General features: G+C 52.5%; 1 protein-coding gene across 2 annotated transcripts in view; it reads left to right on the top strand.

Annotated features, from left to right (window-relative positions):
• Positions 1-6,069: 6,069 nt before the first annotated feature.
• LOC102028913 (dapper homolog 3-like) overlaps positions 6,070-11,045 on the top strand; it is a gene marked incomplete at its 3' end in the record, with an annotated part of 7,841 nt that continues 2,865 nt past the window's right edge. Inside the window, 1 exon segment of one of the 2 annotated variants that reach the window (XM_013509566.1) lies at positions 6,070-6,603. In XM_013509566.1, coding sequence (XP_013365020.1) covers positions 6,408-6,603 — 196 coding nt within the window. 2 annotated transcript variants of the gene reach the window in all.

The raw sequence follows: 11,045 nt of genomic DNA, 5'->3' as shown, positions 1-11,045 counted from the left end.
CAGGAGTCGCCTTCCCAAGCCAGGACTCACTGGGAGGGGGGCTACCTGCCGAGAGGCAGGAATGGGGTAGGAGTGGGAAAGCGCCGGAGGTAGGGCCGTGGGAGGAAGACACTGAGAGTGGAGCGGAGGGAAGGACTGCTGGGAGCAAGGAGTAAATGAGGGAATGCCGGAGGGAAGGTTAGGGAGGGACCTGACTGCGGGTTGGGGGCTTGGAGGAAAGCAGTTCAGAGGTTCCTCCGAGGGGGAATGTCCAGATAAACCCATCGCAAGTCCGAAATGCATTAATGCACCTAATGGACCAAATGCCGCCTAGCACCATGGGACACGTACACTGCAGACTTCGGTTGTTTACCCTTGTGATCTTGCGGTTGACTGAGCTCTGCTCCTGACACTGCTAAGTGCCAGGCTCTTGGGCCTGATAGCACTAGCCTGGGAAAAGAATGAAATTCAAAGTATGGTTTTTACTGTTATACTGTACTGGGGATTGAACTAGGGCCTCTGCACTGAGCTATATCGCCAGGCTCTCCACCCCTTATAAATTTGAAACAGGGTTCTCAGCGTCATCCAGGCAGGTCTTTTTTTTTTTTTTTTTTGGTACTAGGACTCGAACTCAGGACCTGGTGTGCTTGCTAGGCAGGGTTTGTGCCCCTGAGCTATATCCCTGGCCCCTTTTTTGGTCTTTTCAAAACAAGGTCTCACTATGCAGTTCAGGCTGGTCTTTGAACTCACTTTGTAGCCCAGGCTTCTTTGAACTTGGAACGATCCTCCTGCCTCTCAGCCTCCCAAGTGCTGGGATTACAGATGTGCACCACCACACCTGGCTAGGAAGGTCTTGATTTTGGACTCCTCCTGCCTCAGCCTCTCGAGTAACGGATTACAGGCACACACCACTGCACTACTCAACTTCTGATTAATTTATTTTTTGTTATGATTAATCATGATTATTAATAACAATTCAGTTAATGCAATTCTGACCCATAGTAGAAACCTGATAGATATTTTGTTATTTTTGTGGTGCTGGGGATGGAACCCAGAGCCTCACACATTCCAGGCAGGCACACGACCACTGAGCTACACCCAACCCAGTGTTCTATATTGCCTCAAGGGCTTCTGTACACACCAAATGTACTCATTAATTTATCATATGTCATGCTGTGCTGCGTGCTGCTGGGGACACAGTGGTGACCAAGATGGCCCAGGCCCTGCCCTCATGGCACCCCATGCATGGGTGTCAAATGGACCCATTCATCCTTGGACAGGGCTGGGATGGTGAGCCTGAGAGGTGGGGTGTGGTGTCTGAGCTGACTTCTCTTTTTTTTCTTTGCTTTTTGAGACAAGGTCTCCCTATGCAGTTCAGGCTGGCCTTGAGTTCGCTTTGTAGCCCAGGTTGGCCTTGAACTCGCAATGATCCTCCTGCCTCAGCCTCCTGAGTGCTGGGATTACAGGCGTGCGCCACCACCACCCTCACCACCAGCTCTGAGCTGACTTCTCAAGCTTCATTTCTGCCTTGAGGCTGTGGGCAGAGAAACTGGCCCAGAGGGAACCTGTATTTGTGTTTTCCACTCTGTCTCCAGGGCTGAGAGCAGGCTATCTCGGCATGCTCCTGAATAGTTCACTTTTAAGTCAGGCCCAGACGTAGGCGCTGTAATTAAAGACTCACCAGAGCCCTGTAAAAACAATTTAGCAGCCAGTTGCAGCTAGGGCTGGAATTCCCAGGCATTTACCCATTCACGGCAGATTGGCCACCTACTGGTGGGTTCTGGAGCTGCAGCTGTTTGAATTGAAAAAGCTACGTACACCTCAGCAGTGAATGAGGACGTTCCCAATGGGCCGGAAGCCTTCCCTGCACAGTCAGAGCTAATCCTACTGGAGAAGGTCTCAGATCAAAGCCTGTCCCTCTAAAGTGGGTTGGTCTAGGGTCCAGGAGTGGATAGCACAGGGATGACTCCATCTCCAGTGACAGATGCTGGCTGGAAACTGCTGAGAAGCTGTTCAGGGTGGGTCTTTGACACACTACTCCCATGTCAAGAATTATAGACATGGTTCAAAACAAAAAATTTTTTGAAACAAGCTCTCACTATGTAGTTGAGGCTGACCTTGAGTTCACTGTATAGCCCAGGCTGGCCTTGAACTCAGATCGATCCTCCTGCCTCAGCCTCCCAAGTGCTGGGATTATAGCAGTGCACCACTACACCTGGTCAAAAAAAATTTTTTTAGACAAAGTCTTGCTCTGTAGTTCAGCCTAGACTTGAACTTACCATGTAGCCCAGGCTGGCCTTGAACTCATAACACCCCTCCTGCTTCAGCTCCCCAGAGCTCTGATATTACAGGCATGAGCCACCATGCCTGGCCAAAAAACACCCCATAATGTTAACTATCAGAATGCCTCTCTTACAGAATTCCAGGGTGCTCAATATCCTGAGGGTGCCGTGGAAGATAAAATCATATCTGCACTATGCCAACTTATCCTACAATTTAAACTATTAGAGACAGAGCCGGGTGTGGTGGTACATGCCTGTAATCCCAGCACTCAGGAGGCTGAGGCAGGAGGATCATTGTGAGTTTGATGCCAGCCTTGGCTACAAAGTGAACTCAAGGCCAGCCTGAGCTTCATAGTGAGACCCTGGCTCAAAAACAAACAAACAAAACTATTAGAGACAAAAAAACCATCCTATTGGCCATCAAATACCACAATTTTTTTTTTTTTTTTTTCCTTTGTGAAGGTGGAGATTGAACCTAGGGGCTTCCCACTAAACTACATCACCAGCTCTTTTGTATTTTGAGACAGCCTCTAAATTGCTGAGGCTGGCTGGGGATATAGCTCAGCGGCACAAGCACCTCCCTGGCAAGTGCAAGGTCCTGAGTTTGATTCCTGGTACCAAAAAATAAAAAATAAAAATGAAAATAAATTGCCAAGGCTGGTATTTTAAAATTATTTTTTTTTATTTATTTATTCTTTCGAGGCTGGGTTTAAACTTGCCGTTCTCCTGGCTCAGCCTCCCAGGGTGTTGGGATTACAGATGTGCCATCATGTCTGGCTCATATACTTGTCCTTGAAGGTAAAACCTTATCCACAGAATGCATTTACACCATTATTAACTTTCTCCAAGACTGAATGGCAGCCCCAGCAGATTGTACACTGTCATGAGTTAAATTTTCCTTCCTCCCCACAAGGTACATTGAAATCTTAGTTCCTGGACCTCAGGATGTGACCTCATTTAGCAATAAGGTTGTTGCAGAGCTGATTCCTTGGGATGAGGTCATCCTGGAGGAGGTTGGGCCCCTAATCCAACACACCTGGGGTCCCCTTAGGGAGGTGGCTATGTGGAGACAGACACTCAAGGAGAAGGCCACATGGTGACAGAGCCAGACTGGAACTATGGCTGCATGGCACGAACATGGGAGGCTGCCAGCCAACCAGTGGGAACTAGGGAGAGGCAGGAAGGGTTGCCCGGCAGGTTTCAGGCGGAGCTGGCTCCTGCCAACACATTGATTTCAGACTTCCGGCATTTCAGCTTATGTGTTTATTTTCTGTGGTTCTGGGGATTGAGCTCAGGGCCTCACATATGCTAGGCAGGCACTTTACCCAGTGAATTACGTCCCTAGGCTTTTTAAATTTCTTTCTTTGAGACAGTCTTTTTGCTAAGTTGCCCAAGAAGGGCTCAATTTTTTTTAAAATAGGGTCTCACTATGTAATTCAGACGGGCCTTGAATTTTGGGGGATCCTCTTGTACTGTGGAGACTGAGGCAGGAGACCTGCCATGAGCTCAAGACCAGTCCGGGCTACCTAGTGAGGTCAAAACTTAACTACAGTACATAGGGAGATCCTGTCTAAAAAAAAAAAAAAAAGAAAAAAGAAAAGAATTTTAAACTGGGTGTGGTGGCACACACCTGTAATCCTAGCACTTGGGAGGCTGAGGCAGGAGTATCATTGTGAGTTCAAAACCAGCATGGGCTACAAAGTGAGTCCAAGCCCAGTCTAAATTGCATAGCAAGACCCTGTCTTAAAAAAAACAAAAACAAAAACAACAAACTTTCCCTAGGGCAGTTCCTTAGCTGATGGATATGGTGCACTTGCTTCCTCTCAACGTCTTCCTATCTTACCTTGACTTATTTCATCTACTCCTTCCCCCATCTTGCACTCTGCTAGAAGAACTCAAAATCATAAGGTGCCTGACACTGCAAAAGGCAGTTGGAAGCTGGATATTTTATCTACTCAGACATGATCTGTCGATGCTTTGAATTAAGTACATTTAAGTAGGCGTTCAGCCGTGTCTGGGAAATGTTTGTATCCAGGGCACTGTTGTCTGGGCTACCCAAGAAATCTAGGAGGCTGGAGGTGTAGTAGAGTGGCCTGGCTGCCTCGCCTGTGTGAGGCCCGGGGTTCCATCTCCAGCACTTAAAAAAAAGTCATGTGGCCAGGGAATAAGGCTCAGTGGCACTTGCTTAGCATGCAGGAGGCTCTGGGTTCAATTCCCAGCATCAAAAGCCAAACCAAAACAAAAGCACTAGGGGGCTGGGGATTTAGCTCAGTGGCAAAAGCGCCTGCCTGGCAAACGCAAGGTCATGAGTTCGGTTCCCAGTACCGGAGAAAAACCAAAAAAAAACCAAACAAACAAAACAAAAGCACTCCCTTGCTACACGCATCCTTTCTGATTCACACCTCTGAGAGGTGAGCACCCTGGCTGAGAACATCTAGACACATCGAGCCGGTCCTTCCCAATCAGCTGCTATAACTGGGCACGTGGCTTCCAGGGCAGGAGTCTGCGCCATGGTTGGAAGCAACAGCTGCATGTTTACAGCCGGAAACCCTTTCACCACCACCACCGCCATCATCAATACAGAACGTGTAGGGGGCAAAAAGGAAATCTGCAGAACTGCTAAGCTCTTCTGACTGCACCAACCAGGGTGTCTCTTCACCTCCTTCTAGGACTCCTCTGATCTGGCTGTGGATCTTGGTTTTTAGTCCCTTGTTCTCTTTTTCTCATCCTAAATCAGCTCCACACCGAACGTTCTCCTCAGCAATTCATTCAAGTGGTCTTGCACAAACGGGAGGGGTGAAAGCCAATTCTGACTTCACGCCGACACCGACCGCTGAGAAAATCTTGCTTCCAGCTCTGCGGAACCTATCATCTACCCGCAGCTGTTGCAAAATTAAGGCAGTGTAGATCTGTCCCGAAGGTTGTAGGGAGGCAACTCGTAGTGACACAAGCTGGCCGCCTGAGGGGGCGCTGGCCCCGCCGACGGAGCGAGCCTGGAAACCGCTCTCGGGCTCGGACGCGGAGGACCAAAGACGCGGGGAACAGAGCATCTCAGAAGGCCGAGAACAAAGCCTCTTAGAGCACAGGACAAAGGGCCCTGGAACCGCAGACCGGTGGAGCACGCAGCCTCACAGCACCTGGGAGACAAAAACAGCTTAGATTCTATTCTGGTCAGATCGTAGAATCTCCCATGCAGTGTCTACTAATTCCAGCATCTGGGAAACAACCGATCTAAGACTCTCAGAAGCAAGACTGCCTACCCAATTCGCACGCTCAATACAAAATGAAAATGTGGGGGTCCCTTTGCTCAAAAGACAAGAATTTCAATTCTTATTGAATTGCAGAACGTTAAACCAAACTGTCCTTCTAAGCGAGTCCCACGCCGGTAGAGCTGGGCTTACTTAGAAGCACAGTTTTATCCGGAAGATATGTGTCTCGTTTTACAGCTAAGGCTCTGGGAAGGCTTCCTGGAAGAGGACGGTCGATCAAGGCTCGACCCTCTAATTCTGCCCTCCCCCCGCGCAGCCTCAGAAGCCGAAGGCTAGGGAGGGGAGGTGGGAACGGTTGCCAAACTGTCACGTGGACCCATTCTCTATTTATAGACCACCCGTCCCCTCTCGCCGGACAGTCCAATGGTAGCTAGAGTTCGCCTGTAGGGGGGCGGAACCAGCTGCAGAATGGGAAAGCATGGACCAATGGTATTGGAGCAAGAGCTGACTTCTTTCATTGTGACGCGTAGGGGGCGTTGCCAGGGCCCAAAAGCCGGAGCACGGGGGCGGGGCGTGGCGAGGCGGCCCTAAAGCAGAGCTAGTAGGTTGCTTTGAGCATGCGTCATGTTGGGCGGCTCTGGGGCACAGACAAGTATCTCCGTAGGGGAGCTAACCGACCAATAGGCGGCGGTTGCTGTGTTGCTGGGGGCGTGACCATGCAGATAAGGCGCGGGTGGGCGGCCCAATGGGCGGGCGCCTATGCAGATGAGACGGTGACAGCCCGGCCAGCGGGCGGGCGGGCAGGCGGGCTGCTGGGGCGGGAGGTGGGAACGGGAGAGGGGTGGCCGTGGGGCCCGGCCGGGCTGGGGCGGGGGGCCGCAGCCATGATCCGGGCCTTCTCGTTCCCGGTGAGCCCCGAGCGGGGAAGGCTGCGGGGATGGCTGGAGGGCAGTCTGGCCGGGCTCTGCGAGTTGCATTGGCTCAGGGAGAGGCAGGAGTACCGCGTGCAGCAGGCGCTGCGGCTGGCCCAGCCCGGAATGGGGGGCGCCGAGGCCGAGGACGAGGAGGACGCCGACGAGGACGAGGATGCGGCGGCGGCGCGCCGGGCCGCTGCGGCCCTGGAGGAGCAGCTGGTGAGGGACCGTCTGTCCGTCCGTCCCTCCACCCTCTCCCGTGTCTGTCTGTCTCGGATGGGTGCTCGGACACGGGTCCTGAGGGTGGGTAGGGAGGGGGGAGGGCTACAGACCCGGGAGTCCAGGGCGCGGGCAGGACCTGGCCACCCCGCCCCCCAGTCGGGACAGGGGCCACTGAATGGCCTATGTTGGGGGACCCTGAGATGCATGGGTTCTAACCGCTGCTCCTTTACCCAAACAAAACCCTCCAGGCACCAAGTATGTGTCAGGTTAGGGTCCGAGTACTTTGCACGCGCTGTCTTCTCGCAGCTTGGGAGATAGACGGTAATAGTCCCCATTTTACAGAGATAGAAACTGAGGCTCAGAGAAAGGAAGTGACTCACCCAAGGTCACACAGCCGCGATCTAAACCTGCGCCCCTCTGGGCCCCGCAGCCGGGTTCCATCTTTCCTAAGTCCCGGCGTGCTTGGAGATCTCCGAGGGGGCGGGGTGGGAGGAGGGGATCTTAGGCCTCTTGGGGGAGGGACCACTGCTGAGAGGAAGCTGTGGTCCCCGAGGACCCCACCAGCAGCGTGACCCAGTGGTGACACTTCCCCTCTCTCCTACCTGGTCCTGGCCCTCCTTAACCCAGGAGCAGCCAGGTTAGGGGCACGTCGTGGCCTGATCTGAGCTCCCTGGGAGTCTAATTTTGGAAATGACCAGAGGTCTCCAAATGCAAGAAGCCCTCTCTCTCTCCATCATTCCTTGGGTCTCGAGACCCTGCCTGGCTTCCCTGCCTCTGTCCCTGCCGCCGCCGCATCTCCGAGACTTGCAGGCTCAGCTTCCCTCTCCTAATCCAGCCTCTCTGTCTGCCTCCCGGGTCCGCCGCCTCCTCGCGCTCTTCCTGCCCCACGTCTCAGTCTCCCTCCCCTCCCCCAGCCCACAGACCCTGGCTCCCCTCGCACCGCCGTCCGAGCCTGTGTGTGGTCAGAGCTTCCCGTTTGGGGAAACCTGAGCCGAGATTGGTAGGGGGGAGGGGGCTATCCCTGCTGCTGACCTCGGCTGCCCCCTCCCCAGATGGGAAGTGGGGCAGAAGACTGCAGCCAGACGGCGCGGACGCCCAGCCCCTCCCCCGGCCGGCAGTGGGACCCTGCACATTCTTCTCGCAAGCAGAAACAGCTGTGGGAGGCCCCGCCCCCTCCCGAAGTTAGCGCCGGATTGTGGGGACCTTTGCTGCTACCCCACTCCACCCCATCAAGAGAGGGAGAAGGTGCAAGGACCTTCCGCCCCTCCCCCATCCCTCAGCACCCCCACCCTGGCAAGAGATGGTAGTGCGAGGCCTTCCTCCCCCAGTCACCAGGCAAAGCTGGTCCCAGCCTGGGGAGGAGGCAGTGGGGGGGGGGCAGGGAGACAGCGACAGGGAGAGAAGAGCAGAGAAACGCTAAATATAAACTTCCCTAGTGTTGGGGGTTCCTAGGTCCTTCTGAAGAGGGGGTGGGGTCTCCTCTGATCCCTGAGCCCGTTTTATGGGACTTAACAGGCACCCTCACCCTAAAACCAAGAATATACTCTCTAGAAGCAAGAAAGACTGAAGCTAAACTTGACTTGCTAATGAGAATGATGGAGATGCCAGGTGTAGACAAGGGGTGTTGCAGAGAGAGGCCTGGATCCTGGGGGCAGGGGTCCCTGGGCCCTTGTCTTCCCAGGAAGGAAAAAGGTCCCTTCCAGCAAGCAAGACTTAAGTTAGACTTGCAGAAGGACTTCCTAACAGAGGTAAAAAAGCATTGGACACTGACTAGCAAATGGAGGAGGGGGAACAAATGTGTGCCGAGGTTTGGGTAAAGGGGTTTGCAGGTACCCAGGCCCAAATCGCATGCCTGAGCTCCATGGCCTGCTTGTGGAAGGGCTTGCAGAAGATAAAATAAAATCCTTTTGATGAGGAGTATTGTGGGGAGAGAGAGGAAGCAAGATTTGGGCCAAGGACCTCTGTCTTTTAAAGATTCATCCTTTGGCAGCTGGAAGGAATGAGGTCAGGTTTGCAAAACCGGGGGTACAGACTAGAGGAAAATTTGGGGGGACCTAGATACTGGGAAGAGGACTCTGGACTGTCTGTCTCTTCCCCCAGATACTGCTCTTCCCTGTAGCACAAGAACTGAAATGAGACCTGCACAATTTACCCCCAAATCCATCCTCTTACATTATTTTTTTTGGGGGGGGGTTGGTTTCCAGTACCAGGAATCAAACTCATGACCTTACGCTTGCCAGACAGGCGCTGTGCTGCTGAGCTAAATCCCCAGCCCTACATTTATTTTTAATTATGCATGTAATATTTTTAATTATTCTTTTTATGTAGTAATGCAAGGTGGCACTTATTAAGTGCTTACAAGGAACTTCTGTGCAGGTGTGGTGGTGGGGATTGAACCCAGGGCCCTGCCTATGCTGGGCAAACACTGTACCACTAAACTATACCCTCAGTGCTTTTTGTGAGATGGGGTCTTACTAAATTGCCCAGGCTGGGCTTGAACTTGCAATTCTGTCTCAGCCTTCCAAGCAGCTGGGGTTACAGATCTGTGCTACAGCACTTGGCGAGGAATTGCTCTTTTAAGAGATTTGATTGTCACACCAACCCTAGGAACAAGTTCTATGATACCCATGTAACAGAGCGGGAAACTGAGGCCCAGAGAGGGAAAGTCACCCACTTAAGGCCTCAGCGCTGGGACATGGCAGAGCTGAATTTGAACCCTGGCAATTTGGCACCAAGCAGGCCCCCTGAGGCAGTGGATTGTTCCTTCTACTCCCCACCCCCTTGTGACTCCCCCCGCCAAATTCAGCCTCTGCTGGGACCACTGCCCTTGGCACCTTGGCTTGAGTCCTTTTCGGTCTCCTCCAATGCATCTACTTGCAGAAAGAGTTTACGGGCCAGGAAAGCAATGCAGAGCATTCCACTTTCTTGGGGGAGGTCCCAGAGACCGTATCTATAATTCTCAAAATCTGGTCCCATATCCCATGGGACTTGTTACAGATGTAAATTCTTGGGCCCAACTCCAGATGGGGGTCAGAGGCTCCGTGATTGGGACTCATTTTGGGTTTTAACAAAGCCCCCAGGTATAGCCGTGTCTGGCACTGACATGCCTGTCAACTGAGGACTTATACGGCATAGGAGCCCTAGAAGAACACATCACCTAGTGACCCTATAGCTATCTTTAAGTAAACTCTTGTGATTTTTTTGAGACAAGGTCTTGCTGTGTAGCCCAGGCTGCCCTCAAACTCAGCGATCCTCCTGCCTCAGCCTCCCCAGTGCCGGGATCACAGCATGCACCACTATGCCGGGCATGTAATGTTTGCACAAAGATGAAATCATCCAATGATGTGCTTCTCAAAATGTGTCCCCATTATTACGTGACACATGACTGTGGTTCTGACTCATTTGCTCGTATGCTATACACTTTCTGTTTCCACCAGTGTTGTATGTCAGTGATGGTTCTGTGAAGCAATTTGCCTCGTCCATATTTTTTTTTTTTTGAGGCAGGGTTTCACTATGTAGCTCAGGCTGGCCTTGAACTTTCGGCAATCCTCCTGCCTCAGCCTCCCGAGTGCTGGGCTCACAGGAGTACACAACGATGCCCGACTCTGCCTTGTTTCGTCTTCGCAGCTGTGTGGTAGCCCACTGTAAACCTTCTTTCTTTCATAAACTATGTCCTGAGCATCTATCTCTTAGCACTCTGCTAGGCCTGGAGATGCAGCTATGAACAAAACAGACCACCAATTTCTACCCTCCCAGGGATGTTATACCCTGGGGAGACAGACAAAACACAAGAGATACCCCAATATGTAATTTCAGGTCAACAGGTCGTTACTGCTATGTGGAAGAAGGCAGGGTGGTATCGGAATGCCAGGGAAGCTCTTCTGAGTGGGGCTCCAGGAAAAGGAGTGCAGGAAGCCGGGGTGGGAGCCAGCAAGGTTGCATGGTGAGCTGCTCCCTCCGCGGAGAGAACACAGGCCTGTTCCAGGACGGGCCGGGAGGCCAGCCCCGTGGGAGCCCAGGGACAAGGCACAGAGTCAGAGCATGACATGGGACAGCGAGGGGTGCCTGCAGTCTCCCCCCGCAACTGGAGATTGAAGCCTGGGCCTATGATCTGAGGGGCTTTGCTCTGCCCCTTTTAAATTTTAAAATTTTGAGACAGGGTCTCCCTCAGTTGCTCAGGCTGAACTCTCGAACTTGCTCTCCTCCTGTGTCAGGCTCTCAAATGCTGGGGTCACAGACATGGCCACACCTGGGCTGCCTGTGATTTTTTTTTTTTAGATAGGATCTTGCTATGTAGTCCAGGCTGGCCTTGAACTCTCTATACAGCCCAGGCTGGCTTCAAATTCACAGAGATCCTCCTGCCTCAGCCTCCCAAGTACTAGGATCACAGGCGTCCCCCACATGCCTGGCTTGCCTGTGATTTTTTTTTTTTTTTTTTT

This window comes from Chinchilla lanigera, unplaced genomic scaffold, assembly GCF_000276665.1.
Source record: "Chinchilla lanigera isolate Chin_1 unplaced genomic scaffold, ChiLan1.0 scaffold00173, whole genome shotgun sequence".
Lineage (NCBI taxonomy): Eukaryota > Metazoa > Chordata > Mammalia > Rodentia > Chinchillidae > Chinchilla > Chinchilla lanigera.
This window is presented reverse-complemented; position numbering and strand designations above follow the sequence as displayed.